Raw genomic sequence first — 18844 nt, 5'->3', positions numbered from 1 at the left:
TTACTTGCAAGCCTTTGATCACAGTTTGAAAGTTCAGGATTGTTTTTTAGGATGGCTTTTTGTTTGGTTTGTTTTTTCTCTTTTAAGGAACAATAAAAATGGTAAATGTCTACTTTCTGTAGACATCTAACACTCAAATAAGGTCAAAAAGTTCCCAATCCAGTGTCCCTTGGAACATCCAGCGTTAGCCCCTGGGCTGTATCAAGCACAGCACAGCCAAGGGAAGGGATTACTCCCTTTCTTCAGCTACCATTAAACCGTATGTAATTTTGGCCCCTCTCAGGAAAAGAAATATGTTATAAACTTCAAAAAATCCAGGGGAGGGTCCCAAAGACAGCAGAGGCTGAGGGACTCGGGCTCCAAGATAAGGTGGTTTTGTAGTTGCTTCACAGCAGCCTCCTGACCTAAGGGGAGGTTATAGAAAAGACAGCACCAGGCTCTTTACAATGGCTGAAAACAGAAGTTGGGGGGATATAAGAGATGAAGTAAATGAAATGAAATCCCAATGATTGTGAGATTAACTAAGCACTAGAAGAAACTGTAGACCTCCATTCTCAGAGATTTTCAACACCCAGGAGGAAAAAGCCCTGAGCAGTCACAGTTAAATTCAGTGTTGGATTGAGCTGGAGATTGGAGAGGAGATCTCCCACAGTGCCTCCCAGCCTGGGATGCTGTGAGGAGGGAAACAGAAAGACTGCCCAATGCCACCCCATAATCACCCCAATAACCTGGGGCAGGGGTTGGCAGGGCTGTGGCCAACCTCAACTGCTTCAAAAGAATGCATGAGGAACCCAAACCAAACAACTATGGAATTACTCGCCCCACAGGAGAACATGATTCTTTCTCCTCAAAACAGAGCTTCACTCCAGTTGACTTGGCTAGCTCATTCTTTATGCTGTTGTCTTTTTTAAAAGAACTGCTATATTCTCATTCCTGAGTATTTCAACGACGACAAACGTGCATTAATTATGCAGGCAGGATACTCTGGTAATGAGACCTTCTTGCTCCTTCCAGTTTGCAATATTGTCTAGCATTGGAACAATCTTACTGCTATTCCATTCCAAGAGCAACAGGAAACAGTGAACTCCACGGGGGGAAAGAAACAAATGGAATTCCCCCAAATACAGTAAATACAGGCAGGAAATAACGTGATAGTCTTCTTCTGAAATTCTAGCAACTCCAACTGCTTTATCCTCTGCTAATGACCACTTGGGACTTTCTGCCCTTTCCCTCCTATTGCCAGTATGGCTCACCCAGAAGCCAAGTTGTAGGAAACAAGATTTGTGTATTGCCTCTTTTCTCTGTTTTAACATGGACTTCTCTAAAGGGAGGGGTGAACTTTAATAATTAGGTCAACCCTGATTTCTTCCCTCCAAACAGCAGTGGGATTGTCTTGCACCCCTCAGTCTGTCTACATGCTATGATAAAAATGTAGGCATCAGGAGAGGCTTACTGAGGCTGCCAAAAGTTAATAGTGGCTTACTTCACATAAAGTTTTTGTATCTCTAAGCAATTTATGCCTAAAATCACTGTAAGGATCATTTTTCAAACACACATGAATATGTTTACTTATGCTTTCAGCAAATTAATAAGGAAAATATTTGTCAAGATCTTCAAGCAACTGTGAAGCTTTACCTGCAGATGGCAATGAAAAGCTGCAAGAAACAGGCCATGTTTATGTACACCAACAGCATCATGATGGAGCTCATTCACTCAGTTCAATAAAAACAAATGGCTAACAAATTAAACACTACAAGGTTAAAGAACATGTGACAACAAGTCTATCTACAGGTTTATAAGAAGAAGTGTAGTGAAAATCATGAACTAGAGATTCCAGCTGAAACATATTTTCACAAATAGACAGTGTCACACTGGTTTGTTGGAAGGTGTTTCCCAATTATACTCTGAAATGATGGAAGAAAGTCGTAAACTGGATTATCTTTACCAGATGCTTTGTTTTTAAGAACATAGCCATGACGCTTTATTTAAAGCAAATTTTTAAAAAGCTGGTTATTAATTTCCTTACGATTTTGAGAAAATAAGCTATGGAAGTTGTGGTTTTTGTTTACATAGCACTATACTACAAATACACATGCCCCACATTTAGCTAACAAACAAGAGAGTTGGATCATACTTCACAGATCTTTATTCTCCAGATTACAGTTATTTGACATGTTAAATGTCTAGACAAGAAAGAAGGAGGAGGAAGAAGAAGAATCAAAACGACTATGCAGCTTTTCTAGCTGATGGTACAGTTATCACAACAGAATTTCTTTGGCCAAAAGCACTACAACCTGAAGAAAACCATTCTTTTACTTAGCATTCAGAAAAGGCACAAATATTTCTCTATGACTTTCTATGTAGAGACACACAGTTACTGTCCTGAAAGAAAATGTTGATGGTGTCAATGACTCATGCTAAACCAAAGAAAATAATTACAATTCTATGCTTGCAACTGGAAGAGCCCTTCAAAACACATGCACCAGAAAGCCTGGCCTCTGACAAAGTTTTGAAGGGTTAAAACATTTCTTTTAACTTGTTGTTTTGTAGAAGTGTGTAAGTATGTAACTATGTCAAAAAAACAGTGATATTAAGGAATGTAATAGGACAGGTTTTTAAAATTCTAAACATGGAGTGAAGAAGCAATGAATTGAAACATGTTTTTGAATACTGCTTTAAACAATATTGTCATAGATGTCATGACCTAATATTTATTTATGGTTGTAAAAGTTTTCTACATACATTAGGATTTGTGGAGACAAATTTCCCTCACTTTCCTTTGGCTTATGAATTAATCTATTCTCAGTCACCAGGAAACTGCAATTCTGAAAGATGTAAAAAGCTACAAATATAACTAGGGAAGAAAATCACAACACAAACAGACGTAGCCTTTATGCAACCAATTTACATGTTCCAGACATTTCCCAATATATGAGAATGTAATAAAATCAGAGTGTCACTGTACTTGCTTGCTAGATTTAATTGACAAATCAACATCATCAGAGATGTGTAATGCTGTAATCAACATCACCTTTTACAGCTGGAGATTTATCAGTTTGGATAAAGGCCTACTACCAAACTGCAAAAGTGGGGGAGGTTACACTGGCTACCCAGCATGCTTCACTGATCATTCCTTTCCAAGCCTTTGCAACCTCAGTCTGCACTTAAAACTAAAGTTAACATCTACATACAACCTGCAATACATGGCTGCTAGCAAAAGAAGTTTAGTGTTCCTCAAAATACCTAGGAGCTAATTTCTTTTAGAGCACATCTTTCAACAAAACAAAACAAACAGCATAGAGTTTATTGAGTGGCATTAGCACTAGGAAAAAGACAGCACTAGTTCTTACTTAGCATCTCTAACCACACAGTGTTTGGCATGCTTCAGCACAACAGCAGTCAAGAACACACCCTCTTAACTGTTTAGGAAATAATTTCCAGTCACCTATGAAACTTCTGATCAAGGGGCAGAACTGATCCCCACTTGAATACCCACCTGGTACTTCAGTGTTAACTTATGGTTCTGTCAAGCTATATTAACTAATTAGTGGCTTGGAAACAGTAGACAGAGTATGTAATGTCTGGAGTCCCAGGCTATAGAATATTTTGCCCAAAAGGGAGTGATTAGTGTATCACTTACAAACACACAGTCACTTTAAGTTTTACTTCCTTTATAAAACGCCTTCCAAATTCAAGGCTACCAAAATGAGCTCAGAAAAGAGCTACAGTGCAGTGTCTATATAAATTGTAAAGATATCCTGTCCTGAAACTCCTTTTTTTTATGAGGAAGGCAGATTTACATAATCTTCATCCCTTTTTCTTCAGAACTGGACAATTGATAGGAAACTCAGAGCTGTTAATTTCTACAGTTAATCTTAATAGTTGATTTTATGCTTGCAAATGTTATTCTAAAGTGTTAGAGTAAATAGAGCAGTGTACTGCTGTTGATTTAAGTGATTATACCTACCTTCTCCCATCCAAAGGACTATTTACTAAGGCAACAAACACAAAATGAATTAAAAAGTACTCCTTTATATTCATGGTGGAATTCACCCATGGAATTCATTGCCACAGGATATTATCAAAGGTAACACTGCAGCTCAGAATTAATAATATAAAAGAAATTAAAATACAGAATAGCAACCTTAATGTGACATTCAGGTTTTACAACTGCCTATTTAATATAGGAAATAGACAGGTAAGACCCTCAGGAAAAGAGAAGTGCATTAATACAACCACATCCTGAACATAATGCACCAAGGGATATACTTCTAACAAACACACCAAAACAGCTGATTTATCTGACAAAAAAACTCCCAGTATACCAGTTTCTCTCAGTAAAAGAATGAGAAGAAGGCTCCCTTGCTCATATTCCTGGCAGCAAAAACTGCACTCTCTCTGAAAACTTATCTACACACTATCAGCTTCTGACCCGTTTAGTTTCAATGACCTGCCAAGATGACAGAATGAAGATCTGTGATGACCACTAAAATAATGCTACAGAAAACCTTTACCCTAGAAAACAAATCTGGATTGATTTAGTTACAAATATTGATCAATCTTCTGAAGTACAGTAAAAAAAATTATACAGCCTCTTACTAGCAAATCATGCTTAAAGTATCTTTAGAACTGCCTAAAGGTATGGAAAGGTGAGTACAATCTACTGATTACACAGACTTTCACTAATTAGATCTTGCTAACTTCATTCTTCACAATGGAAACTAAACAGTGCTACAGTCTAACACGTGAAAGTAGTAACTGATGTTCCTCAAGCAAAACATTATCCTCAAAAAAGACACCACAGCTTCACAACAGCTATCATTTCAAAGTGAAAAGACATGAAGAGAAGAAAATGTGGAGTGTAAACACGCAGCAGCTTTGCACACCCATAGAAAAGATTTTACTGTTCTGAAGGAGGACGTAATTTGGTGTCCCCTGCAGATACAATCCTTTGGATGATACTTCCTTCCAAGAGTCCTTTCAGCAACACCAGCCACTCTGAAGTTGTTCGGCTTTTGCAGGCATTTGCAAGTCTGCTACTCCAACAATCATGTTGGTAAAGATGCAACACAAAATTATTTTAGTGTTTAAGTGGTTAAAACTGTTGATCTCTGTCCCCCTGCCTATTGTGTATCAATAGCTATTGATGTATTGTTGTTGTTTCTTGCATTTTTGGACTTTTAGCAAATACCTGAAAGAAAGACCACCAAAGCTGTACACATACAGGTGCAATAATAGTATCATTCTCTTCCCTGATCTCCATCAGAAACATCCACCAAAAAATGAGTTATCACCAAATACACGACCAAATACACACAGGTCTGTCATTTCATGTTTTGCTTTAACTGCTCTGATTTAAAACAAACAAACAAAATATGGCTCAGTGTTGTACCTGCAATTTAGAAGACAGGGAATTTCATACATGACATGATTTGCATAAGTTCCAGCACAACAAATAAAGGATTCAAATGCTTTCCAGTTCTGATAGTCCCCAGGCAAACTGCCCACTTTCTTCAATTAACTCTCACCAGTCAGCTGTCTCCCACTGATTTCCATTCCCATGTTCAACACTATCTGTGGAACAAGTTACACACTAGGTAAGCCCTAACCCTTGCAAACGTACAGGTTCTGGTTTTAGCTCATCTTAGTAATTAAGTGGATTCAAACCGTTTAACAGAATGGTTAGGATAAATAAGTAGAGAAGGTACGAACTTACAGAGAGAAGTTTTATTCTTATTTTTTTGTGGGATTCATCTTTAAATCCAGCCTGAGTGCTAGGGAAGAAGCACAGGCAGTCAACCAGAGATGGCTGTCACACAAGAGAGAGGGAGCACTGGACTTGCAGCAGACTGCTGCCTCCCCACTCTCCCAAAAACTCTTTCCTCTGGAAATTGACCCTCGGTGGAAGCCACAGAGATTGCAATGACATTTTGTGCACAAGAACATCTAAGCCTATGCCTACAGGCCTGGAAAATGTTGCTCCTGCAAGGCTGTCCCACTTGACGCCTTTCATCTGCTCCCATCAGACAAGACAAAACTTCCTGTAATCAAAGAAGCCAGATAAAATAATTTAAATCATTTCATGGGGAAGGAAAGATTCCATTTTAGCTGGTTTAGGATCTCTTGTGCAAACTGATATCCAAATTAACTTTTTTTTCAGCACGCTACCCACTAATGGTTCCTAATTTTTTGTTCCTGTAACTAATTCTTTTATGAGTGTTCTGGGACAACAGCAGAGTTTTAGAATGTAGTGGGAAGTCTATGTGAATTTTATCATGCTGGTCCCTATCATTCTCTTGGTACATCATAATAAATATTCCCCAATGTCACCATTATGGCAAAAAAAACCCCTCAGTCTGATCTTTGCCTTCTTTTCAATAACTGACCAATTTTAGAGCATAATAAGCACAACTTCTACAGGAAGTTTATTTCAACATTAAAAATACTTCAAAATTTTTTATGTGCATGTATACACTGTCGCATGCAATGCCACTACACAAACTGCTCTCTAGTCTGAGCAGTCCTGCATCACAACTTGCTATGTCATCAGCATGACATCACCTGCAGAGACAGGCACATAAAAATAATTTAGTCACCTATAAACTGCAACAAAATGTCATATTCTATGACCATTTCTTGAACAGCCACCTCCAGTGAAATCAATGAAAAGCACAAAATAAATAATAATCCTAGCACAGCGTGGTTTGCTGCCTCCACAGGCTTGCCTTAGTATTACAGTTGTGCAATTTATTCTCTCTGTAGGAAATGTGAGTAGCAATAATTCAAAGCAGCAAAACACATAGGGAGGTAATGGATTCTGAAATACACTTCAAACATTTAATTTAAGAAGCATTTTAGTTCCTGGTAATGTAGTAATTCAGGTATTCCCCCTTCAAAATTTTCATCAATATTTGTTAATTTGGGGATAAAAGATCACCCAAGCATCCTGGACTCTACCTTTTCCTTCCAAGGCAGAACACAGACCTCATTCCCTCTGAGGCACTTCCAGCAGGTGAATATATGTATTTTTGAAAATACTGTAATGATTTAAGAAATATTCTCTGTAACATAGTGTTCATATCCTGAAGGGATGCTAGTTCTGATTAATTCAGTATCATTTTCATGAGTACTGATTGCTGAAAGGAGAAATAAAAGAAAAAAAAAAGAGAAGAAAAAGAATTCCTGCTATTTACCAGGAGTTTAAATATTTGGCTCAAAGAAAGTCTTGTGAACTTCCAAATAATACCTGAACTCTGTCAGCAAAAATGTTCTAAAGCATTTTCTTTTTACCTGCCACTGCTTACAAAACACTGATACCTGCACTCCTCAGAAAACCCCAAACTTTCTAGAAGCTTCTACAACTCTTAGTTCATCTGGGTCAAAATTCAAGGGTTCAGAAAGCAAGTGTAACTTCTAGGAGGCACTTGGACTAGGCAAGTACCTCACTGAAACCCATTTGCTGATAACACATAATCCAACAGCCTCAGTCAAAACCCAGAGAAAACCATTCTCTGGAAAAATGTTCTAAGCTTTTTTTCCCCCCAGCACCCCATTTGAAAATAACCATATTTTGCTTAAGAGAAAACTAATGAATTGTGTGTGAAGTAAAACAACTGGAAGCAATATAATTAAAAACTGTTATCAAGTAAGCCAGCTTTGTGGTTCAAGTCTCTATAAACCAAAGAAAGCAATTACCAAAAGATTTCTCTGATGCCTTACTTTGATGCAAAAAATCATTTCTTGCATTTTTCAAGTACATATGAGTAACAAAAAAGACAGGCTCACACCAAGGCTCAAGCTTTAAAAGACAAAATACAAAAAGCCCACTTTCCACCACCAGTGCCAAAAGCGCTCTCTCCTCTATTTTATTATTTGTTTTTTCAGCATTGTACTACTACAGTACAGAAAAACTATCACATTGTAGTAATCACACTAAAAAATATATCCAGAAGGTACTCAGCTGTCAGTCTTATTACAGAACACACTACTTTATTTGCAATAAGTTTCACATTACTCTAAGTTACTGATTAAACTCTAGGATCACATTGGACTGAACAGAAGATTTTTTTATCATGAAAATAATGTGACAGGATCAACCTTGAAGTCATAAGCCTACAATCAGCTTTTCAATTTCCAAAGCCTTTCGTTTTGTGCATGTTAAATTTCCTGCCTTCATCAGACACTCAGGACGCATCATTCTTAAGCTTTAAAAGGAAACATCTAGGCTTACCTGCACAAGATTAGACTCCTCAGTGCTACAGATCTGATCCTAAAAATTCTTACAAGGAATTCTGTTTTCTCAGTTACATGATACATGATCAGTGCTTGAAAAGTATTTCATCAAAACAAATTGACATTTTTTTTCATAAATGCAAATTAGCATTAGTGTTTCTTTTAAAAGTATGTAAACTTAAGGTGTTTAAGTTATTAAGACTTAAAGCATTAACCATTTTAACAGTATTTAAGGAATCCTTTTTCAGCTTTGCAGATGTGTTATTTTCAATGAGTTTGCCACAGCTGCCATTGCCCTCAACCTGGTCAGGGCTCTCCAACCTCATTACTTTCTAGTCTTAGAAACAAAAAAACAAATTATACCATGATCAGAAACTGTAGTAATTGAGCATTTTAAAAATCACACACAATGAATTCTGAACCAAAAGAACCACTCTGTATTTCCACCCTTTTGGCAGTGCCAGACACATTCACTGCCCAGACAGGGGCAGGAGACACAAGAGCATCAGTCTCACAGTGAGTCCTTGTGGCAGCTTTTCAGCTGCGGATGTAACCTCACCGTAAGTCATACAAAAAAAACCACTCTAAAAAGCCTTTTCCAGAAGCCCGTGAAACACTTCCTTGATGCTGTGGAAAGGAAGAGAACACTGGCTCAGGGATAATTCAGGTGCAGACACAGTGTAAGCATGAGAGTAAAGCAGGCTGGACTATGTTTCACCCTAGTGAGAGCTCTGCTAGGAGATTGTAAAGGGAAAAAAAAATAACACCTACAGTAAACTAAGGTAAGAGAAAAGTTGTTTGTCTGTTTACCAATTCCTCTCTCAAATCCAACTGAACAAGATCGCTAGGTCCAAACCCAAAAGTTCTGCAGTGGGATTTCTTTTTCATACTCAAGACGGGAAGTACCTCTTTCAGGTTTTATATTTCGATTAATCCTCAGATGAGTAAGATTTATGAGCATAAGCAATTCATGACAACATCAGTTCTCATCTGTGGAGGTATTACTGCAATGCGAAATACTTCTGCATTACTAAATACTGGGAGTAAGGACAGCAGAAACATTTTATCTGAACTTGTTTCGATACGAAGAGTCTGACAAGAGACAGATTGGGCACCTGACAGAACAATATCCCTCCTATTTTAAAACCACAGCAAGATATATTATTAGAGTAATACTAAAAAAATTCAGCTAAATACCATTTCTTTTCTAGAATCCTTTCTTCTCCCCGTGTGTCTTTCCAGTAAATTCATCCTCATACTTCAATGATCTTTCATAAATTTAAAGAAAATAGGGCCCAACTGATTCCAAACAGGGAGTTAGCTCTATGGCTAACACTGGCATTGAAAGACCTGCCTGACATCCCCACCTTTGAGGGTTTCGAGGACATCCCACCACCTGCCCCGTGCATTACCACCTAGCTCCTCCACACACAGCGTTCCTACACACGGGCCACCAAGGCACAGACACCTGGTTGCACAGGGTCAGCCTTCAAAAGCCCCTCATCTGCTGCCATGGATCAGTGGAACTGTGCCCTTCCCAGCACCAGTGGTGGCCACCCAAGCCTAGCGCTGGGCACCTGCGGGGAGGCCACGGGCTCCGGACGGAGCAGAAGGCGGGTGCACATGCCCGTGATGGTCTGAAAAGCTGCCTCCATCCCTCGTACAACCGTGCTGACAGCACCCACCACACGGCCTTAGGCAAAGCGACGGGGGAGAAGTGTATTTTCACCGCCAGGCCGCCAAAGAAGAAGGGCTGCACACCGCGAGGCACCAGGGAGCGCCCTGGGTTCCACATGCGGGCTGAGGATGGAATCCGCGTCCTCCTTCCCAGAGGAGAAATCGGAGGCAGGGGAGGGCACCTGGAACCAGAGTGTGAGGCAGCTCCCAGGCAGGGTGGAGGGAAAGATGCTGAAGTAGAGAAACGCTGGCCGGGTCACCATGGGGTTAATCAAGGGCAAAGTGTCGGGAAGGATGCGTATTTCGGCGGCCAGTGGGCAGCCCGGTTCTGGAAGGTCGGCGAGGCGGCACGGAGAATGGGAGTCGCTCCCGGCAGTCCCGGCGTTCGCTCCGTGCGGCCGGGAAGGGGCTGGCGGCGACCCGGGACCGGCCCGGGAGCCCAGCGGCTGCCGCGCCAGGTACGGGCGGCACCGCTCCGCCGCCCGCGGAGAATGCGCGACTCGGGACTGACCATCGACGGGTTTCTCTCTGCACCATGCCATTCCCCATTCCCCAGCTCCCGGCCCGCAGCCCTCCACAGCCCCGGCGGGCACCAGCCCCGACCAAGCTGCCCTCCGCAATCGCGGCTTTGGAGGCCACCCCGTCGTCCTGCGATCTAACGGGCAATCGGGACTTATCCAGGGTTTTTCCAAATTGTGCGGAGGGCACGGATTAATATTAACATATTCACCCATGGCTGGACACCACGGTTCGCCATCCAAAAATAATTAGTTTCTTGGATGGCCACCTACTAAGTAACGCGATTTAATAAACTGAAATTTCTCTCCCTCAAAATAAGGAAAATCTACCTCCTGAAAACCTCCGTAAATCTGAGAACTGCTCCTTCTGAAAGACGCTCACTCTTCCCTTTACAAAGTACCCCCGAAACCCTAACACGGCGGCTAAACCAGCCTGCCTGGAGGGCAAGCCCTGAATCCTCCTCTCTCCCACGCCTTGCCCGAGGATGCGGGAAGACGCGGGACTCAAGAACCAGCGGCAGCTGTTCCGAGCGAAAAAGCCGCGGAGCCCCGCACGCCAACGGCGACGATAATTAATAACAACAATAAACATATAAGAAATTAGGGGCGAGTTACGAAGTTTAAAGTTTCCTGGAAGAAATAGCGGAACGGGGGAGATGCCACGAGGAAGGAGAGGAGAGCATCCACCAAGCCGCCGGCCTCGGCGGGCAGCGACGGCGGTCCCACGGCCCCGGGACCCACGGAAGGAGGAAAGGAGGGAGGGAGGGAGGGACGTACCGGCAGTCAAGCACACGGGCAGGAGCAGCCGGAAGGTGAGCCCGCACACCACCTCGCTGGCCATCGCGGCGGGCGGGGGTCGCGGCCGGCCGGCCGGAGAGCCGTCCCTTCTCTGCGCGCCACCGCCGCTCCTAGGACCGCCCGTCAGCGGAGCCGCCGCGGCGGCGGAGCATCGCCCGTCCCCTGCTCGCCTCAGCCGCGCCGCCTCACGCCTCCCGCCGCATCCCGGCGGCAGCCCATGCAAGCAGCGCCGCGCCGCACCCCCGGCCCGGGGCACGCACACGCCCGCCCCCTCGGGGCTCCCCCCACCGCCCTCCCCCGCTCGCCCGACGGCGCGGGCCCAGCCGGCGGCACCCGCGGAGGGAATTGCCCCGCTCCGCTCCCCGCCCCGCCCCGGCCTCCTCCGCCCCCGCCCCTGCCTGCGCGCCCCTCCGCCGGGACCGTCCTGCCACCGCGCCGGCTCCCGTTCTCCGCTGAAAACTTCGCCCGCTTTCCCTAACTCTTCTTTTCATGTTGGTTTTGGGGAGGGGCTTGTTAACAATTTTTATTTATTTATTTGCTTTTTCTTTTTTTTTTCCTTTAAATTTTTGTTGTTAATGAGGTTTTTTTCTTGATTGGGGAGCGGTTTTCTCTAATCTGTTCACTTCCCGCCCCTCCTCCTTCTCCCCCCCCTCGCCCTCCTCTTTCAGCAGCACATTTAGGTCCACAAGAAAATTGTCGCCTGGAAAAAAAATAGATCTCCGGTGGCTGGAATGTATTTGACTTTTCTGGAAAGCTTTTTACCCTTTAAAATACGATGCCGGTTAGAAAATGCTGTGGGTTTAAAGGGGCCGCTTCAAGGCCCAGCTGGTGTGTCCCTGTGGGTGTACTGAATGAACCTCACAGGCGGGGTTGAAATAGTGATGCTGTAAAATAGAAAGTTATTTATGTTATTATCAATACAAGTAAAACGTGTTTCATTTTCGGCAATGTATTGCAATCCCTCATATTTAAGGGAGGGAAGTTTAGATTGAACATCCTCTTCCTGGGGGCAGTGCTTTAGGTAACTTCACTCCCATGCAAGATCTGTGATAAGAGAAAGCAGGAGCAGTGACCCTGTGGTCCTTGACATAATTTCTCAGCCCTTCCTCCTGGTGAAGGACCTCATCCAGTCTTACTTCAAATGTAAAGAGTCCTAGATTTTGCTCTTGAAGTCTTGTTTTAATGTTTGTTTTGGGTTTTTTTTACTCTTATAATTACTTAAGCATATTTTGCTTTCCCGTGCTTTCTAAAAGAAAGTATTTTCGTATCCTTGCAGAGAAAAATGATTGCAAACATGAACATGACTCACAGGAAAATACAAAGGGTCTTTTAAAGAAAAAATTAGAGCTATGCGTTTGGGGGATTCAAATGACAAGTGTTGAGCCATGCAGACATCTGACTTTTGTTTTATGAATAATGGCAATTCTTTGGATATTCAAATATTATGTAACACACTAACAGAATATGATACAAGTATATTTGGGAAGTAAAGAACTCTAGACTTACAGATATGAAAATGCTCAGGAAAGCTAAGGAAAATCAGCTACAGACAGTAATTCCATGTGCCTAATGAGTCTAATAAAAGGAGCCCTATCACCAGAGCCAAAGCCTCTTCTGAGGAGGTACAGTCAGCTCACAGGCAGTGTGTGGAGTTAAAATGTAACCTCTACCTGTCTTAACAGAGATTGTAAGGAAGCCCCGTCCCAGCAGGATGAATGTGATACCTTGGTGTCAGGGCACAGCCTGTGGAGGTTGCTCCCTCCTTCCCCACATTCAGGCCCAGTGTGGCTCACCCACACATCTCGACCATGAACCAAGCCTGGATATGTGATTCTCAGTCTCCTGGCACAGGTTTCTGTGCACATGAATCTTTGTGAATGCACCTAGTGATGGTGTCTGTAGGTGGCAGAACACTAGGATCAGCAAGTAATTAATCTGCTAAAGTGCCTGATCAGCCCGTGGTGAAGTCAATCCCAGCATTGTTCTAAGACTACAAGACCCATCTGAAAAAATTTAAGTTCCCAAGGAAGCTCTCCTTACCTTAGAGGCAACAAACAGCACTTAATAGTAGACTCTGTGTGCAGGATACATGCACAGCTGAAACATTCTGTGCACTTTGGCAACGCATTTTCAGATATCTATTGGGGTTTGGGGTTTTTGTTTTGTTTTGTTGGTTTTTGTTGTTGTTTTGAGTTTTTCAAATTCACTAAAGCAAGGATGAAGTATTTATTATCTTTATAGTAGAGTTTACTTCAGAAAGCATTGGTTTTATGCTAGTGTTTGGGAAATAATTAGCCAGTTTTCAATACTTACCATTCACACTGTGTGAAAAGAGGAGTTTAAATAAACGTATTGCGTGGCTCCTTACATTTTACCAGACTGTTCATCTACCGCAAAATCTATGCAGCCGCAGTGCCACCTTTTGGCTAAAATGTCTTTCATGTAACAACATCTCTTTTCCACAACTTCTGGGAGTTAACTGTTTGCATACAGAATTTTGAGAGAACAACGAAACATCCATCATCCAGCCACACACCTCTGGACTAGTAAAAGGTATAAAGAAATGCATGAAGCCTTACCAAGAATTGTATACGCCTTCTCTAGCTCAGCTGTTGACAGAAACAATAAATGCATTAACTTGAAAATTGGAGAGGCACTTTAGCCAGCATGGAAGCAATAAAGCACAGGACTGAGTAAAATGTAGAAAAAGAAACTGAATTAATGGGGAAGTGTCTGTTAGATTAAGTGTATCTAATAGAGAGCAATGATTAGAAATAGGCCAGGAGCTTATTTAGCTAATGCCAGTTTTTTCAAGTGGTATAAAAGCAAAATGAATATAAAGCAAGAGGTTTGCTTCTTCTCTAAGGGCATACAACTTACTGAAATCACATTGTGGGCCACACAGTTTTCCTCTTTCCCTCTGCAAACCACAGGAAATTGCCAGACTCTGTGAGTCCTTCAGCATCCAGTAAATGCGCTAGCAGTGGATGTAGCTATCTCATCACCTACCAGCATTTCTTTCCCTTACTTTTAGCAACCAGGATCTCAGCCCCCCAGGTGTGTAACACCCACCTTAGAAAAAAACATTTTAGCACTGGGGAGGTTGATGAAGCCTTAATAAAGAATGGGAAGAAGATCTTAGTTTTATAAAATAACAAACCTCAGCCATGAAAAGATTTGTTCTACTTCATCTTGTCACTTTCTCTGTAGTGATAACTTGGGGTTTTTTTTTAAAAATGTTGTTCCCACTCCATCCAGTAGTCAAAATCAGTGGCAGTGAATAGAGTAAGAGGCCAAGAGAGCTACTAGGGGAAAAATAGACCAAAATGCATTGTGTCAACAATTCCATTAGGTAGAATATAGTAATTTAGAGTTGGTGGTTGAAGTTGACTGCATTGAGCTGACTGTCCAAAACAGTGCTGTTCAGAAAAACAGCTTCTAAGAAGAAGAAAGCCTGAGCTTTCTTGTTTGTTTGGCCATTTGAGTCATGAACTCATGCCTTTGTTCTAGCAGTCAGAGACTGAATAATATAACAAGGGCTTGACTATGGATACATGAATATATATATGTTACATTATCACACAATCCGTACAGTTGGCGAGCTCCATAAATGAGTGCTAAACTAGCTGAAGAAATAAAACTCCTCTATGTAAAGAGGCAGCAAGGCATTAAGTTCCACTGAGAGGCAGAAGAAGTTACTGAAGCCTTTTCAGGGCAGTCACTGCTGTACAGTGCTGGTTTATATTTGTTATTCTTACAATATGAGAGACCTGCTTTGGGGACCTGTGGGGAAGGAAATGGCTTTAACATTTGCAGTGATGATTAACTAGCGTGTTATGTCTCTTGATCCATGCTCCCTAAGAATACATGAAAACATCCTGCTCCTCGTACCTATTCTCCTCCTGCTCAGTCCTGTCAGCAGCTGGGCGATCAGCCTGCAGTGGCTCACCAGTAGTCAAACAATTCAGTTTTTAAGCTTAGTTCACATTCAGCTCTGACTGAAGATGTTATTGTTCACTTCCAGCATGAAGTTCAGTTAAACTTCAAAATAATATTCAAGTTCAGCTCTGGTTCAAGAAAAGTTTAAAAAATATATTTCAAACTGATTTTTGGTTCAGTGTAAGTTTAACTCCCCAGTACCAGCAGTAGTCAGTAACTATTTGATCTTCTTAAATTATGAGCTTGTCTTGCTTTACAATAAGGAAATTCATTCCACTCAAATGTATGCTGAGTAGGCATCCTTAGAAATGTTCAGCTGCCCCAGCAGAGCAGGAAAGTTTCTTAGGAGCCTCCAAATTTCCTCTATGCTTGATTTGTCTTCCATTCATTAATCCACAATTTCACCACTCATTTCAGATGAATTAGAACTGGGCACAGGGTGTGCAGAAACTTTCTAAAATCAGATGCATTACCAAAGGTCTGATTTTTTTTTTGCCTCCTGGCCTTTGTTAGTGTTCACAACTCATGTCACAGAGTCTGTCTAGAACTTTCATCTTGCTCAGTAAATACCTATTTATAGAAACTCTTGCTGCTTGCTGGTCTTGTTCTGATGGGTTCTACAATCTGATCAATTAGGAAGCATCAAAATGTTATTACCTTTACCTGAGAATGATGTACTACCCAACAGGAGAGATCTGTCATGTACTCAAGTTCCAGTTTCATCACGTTTTGTAGGGCATCAAACCTGGCAGAATCCAAATGGTGTTTCAAAGTGTCATTGACTGTCGATGCAATTATAAAGGAAATCTATTCTTGACTACTGAACTCTTCCACATAGATCAGAAGTTAATCGTTAGGAGCAGCATTCATTATGACTGTGAAGGGAAATGGCATTCTCTAGTGCTCAGTGCAGAGGACTAACAGAACAGAGCTGCTCACTGCATGGATGGAAACCAAATGCATCCCCAAGCCCCTCTGGCATTATTGTGTGGCTGCATCAATAACACAGGAAAGCTCTTTCATATCCATTAACAAGAGAGGCTAGACAAGAGGGAAGCTAGTGGGATCTTCATACAGAGCTGTGACATTATATACCTGTGAATTTACTCATATCAGGAGTAAATTTTAGCAATTATACATGAATTGTGTTTGCTCCTTTCAAACTAGGCTTCAGCAGGTGAGCCACTGTTTTATTTGCCTGCAAGTTTCTCTTCTTGGTGGAATAAGAAATATAGGATAGCCTCAACCGTTCAGGATTCTTAGTACTTTTAATATTTTCCTGAATATCAGATTTCTATAATTGCTGAGGCAAATTATGCCAGTGAATTTTAAGCACCACACCTCAGGAGTGATAAAAAAATAGGAAAAATAATTCTAATTTAGCGTGCATCATTTACCTGCCTGCATGTAATCATATTATACATTGGAAGAATTTTTGAAGATTGTGCAAAGTCTGAAAGGATTGTTCAATAAACAGTGAACCATGAATTTTCCCCTGCATGTTCAGAGTCCAAACATGAGCAGACTGTCAAATAACAAACAGGCATGTCACATAATTAAAACTGTCTAGTAAAAGAGCAGAGCTTGTCAAGAGCATTTTTAAGTCTGAAAAAAACCACAAGTAATAAATTTCCTACTCATCACTGAAAAAGAATTAACCATTTTGAGTATCTGTTTAATTCATTTACATTTCAAGCATATTTTAAAGAAAATTTTTAAACAAGATGAAATAGTGCCATGAAATACAATTATTCCTGGTCATACTCTCTAATCAAGATCATTGGTTTGACTATGGATAATTGCAACATGATCATAAAGTGCGTGATGAAATTAAGTGGTTCCAAGACACTCCTGCCCAGATTGTTGTAAACACAGAGCTGTGCAACAGATCTGAGCTAGCTGGAATTAAAACATGAAACATTCATCTGGACTCCTTTGGAAATGGCTGTCAGCGATGCTCTGCTGTGGTGGGGATATGATTAGTAGTTGGCAGAGAGCTGGGCCTTTGCATCACAGAAGCACGGTCACAATTTACACTTCTGCTGGCGGCATCAGTGCAGAGCAAAGAGAAATGAGGCTGAGCAGATCCCAAAGCATGCTGGACCAAAACCAGAATTCTCTGTGGAGCAGTATAACAGTAAAATAATAGATTTATTACCCAAGTGTAAGAGCAGACATCGCTTCACACACCTGTGCTTCAGCCAGAACTCCTTCCTCCAGCTGAGCCTACGCAATCAAGGAAACCACTAACTCCTGCAGGTCCTGAGCTCAGATCCAGTTTAGGTTGACCATGACTGAAATGCATCATTCCTGAAAGCTGGCAGTGGTCAGGCATGCCCTAAAAACACTCTCCTTCACTCACATGGGATTCATGGGCAGGGAGCACTCCCTCCTAGTGAGACAATGAAGTGCTTTTAGTCTGTTATCTGTTTTCAGTTGCCCCACGTCTTCCAACTCATCCCTCCTGGCCTTTCTGCAGAGCCTACTATTGCAACACCTACTCTGGAGAAAGGCTGGAGAAGCACAACCTGTCCTTTTGCTTCTCTTTAAATGGACACTGAAAAATCCTTATAAAATCTATATGTTGTTGTTACTACACCCTAGGCGGATCTGCAATGTAAGGAAGCAATGGGAGTTTGAGGTTGGAAAGGGAAGTGGCTCCAGCAGGGCTCTGCTAGGAAAGCTGCTGGCATGCTTTAGGTCAGTCACCTGATGGGTGAGCAGACACGTAGTCCTTCACCTCTCCCCTTTTCTCATTTTTCCTGTCCCTCCAGGATAAACTCCTTGAGAAAAGCCCTTAGCAACTAAAGGATAAACTTGGCTGAGAGGAGATGGACAAAATGAGGAAGAGAAGGGAAGGAAATTATTTTATGTTCACACACACATGTGTGTTTCATCCCTGTCTGGGTAGGAAAGAGGGAGTCGAGAAGTAAGAGAGGAAGTCAGCTGATGAATAGCTCCAGGCAAAAGAGAATTACCTGGCAGGGTTGCTCCATACAGCAGTATACATTTAAAAACAATTTTTTAAACTAACTGGTTTGGATAGAGGTATCTGTCCCCAGAGCAACCAACAATGGAAAACCAAGCAACAATAATTTTCCATTTCAGTGACCAGTGCTATAATTAGATAATAACGCTAGAAATTTAGTCCACTTTGAGGTGAAACAGGAAAGTCATACATGCTGCCTGACAGCTAAAGAAAAAAAAAATCCCTGTTAATTCATTTACAGGGACTGTTTCTGCAGTCTGACAGATATTTCTTTAGTAGTGAAAATTCAGCAGCTCCAAATAATTACTGCTGAACTAAGGAGAGAGCTTCATACTGAGCTCTTAAACATCATGTGACACCAAGGATCAGACACCCTGCACACATCATTGGTGACCTGGACAACAGGCATGGACTGTTAACTCTCCTCTAAGCCAAGGAGTCCAAGCTGGCAAGGACAAGCACATTGGCCAGTGTAAGAAAACCTGGAATACCACTGCTTGTAACACATCTGTTTCATGGCACAAGAGGACAAGTTTGTCTTAGAAAAACACTGCCTTCATTCTTAAGAGGAAGAACACCACTGGAAAAAGCATACAAAACTTACAGAGCACATGACTGGAGTCACAGGATGGAATCCTAATTAATATTTTGTTCAAAAAAAGCTCAATTTTCATTCTTCATTCAGATACCA

General features: G+C 41.7%; 1 protein-coding gene across 8 annotated transcripts in view; it reads right to left on the bottom strand.

The window, feature by feature from the left end:
* Positions 1-11276, bottom strand: part of PIEZO2 (piezo type mechanosensitive ion channel component 2) — a 283367-nt gene extending 272091 nt beyond the window's left edge. For all 8 annotated transcript variants that reach the window (XM_088173061.1, XM_088173074.1, XM_088173073.1 and 5 more), the window contains exon 1: positions 11205-11276. In XM_088173061.1, the coding sequence (XP_088029187.1) occupies positions 11205-11268 (64 nt within the window). In that variant the 5' untranslated portion in view covers positions 11269-11276. The remainder of the gene's footprint in view (positions 1-11204) is intronic.
* Positions 11277-18844: the final 7568 nt, after the last annotated feature.

Source organism: Sturnus vulgaris, chromosome 1 (assembly GCF_052056855.1).
Source record: "Sturnus vulgaris isolate bStuVul1 chromosome 1, bStuVul1.hap1, whole genome shotgun sequence".
Classification (NCBI taxonomy): domain Eukaryota; kingdom Metazoa; phylum Chordata; class Aves; order Passeriformes; family Sturnidae; genus Sturnus; species Sturnus vulgaris.
The sequence above is the reverse complement of the archived record's forward strand: the minus strand, read 5'-3'. Positions and strand labels throughout refer to the sequence as shown.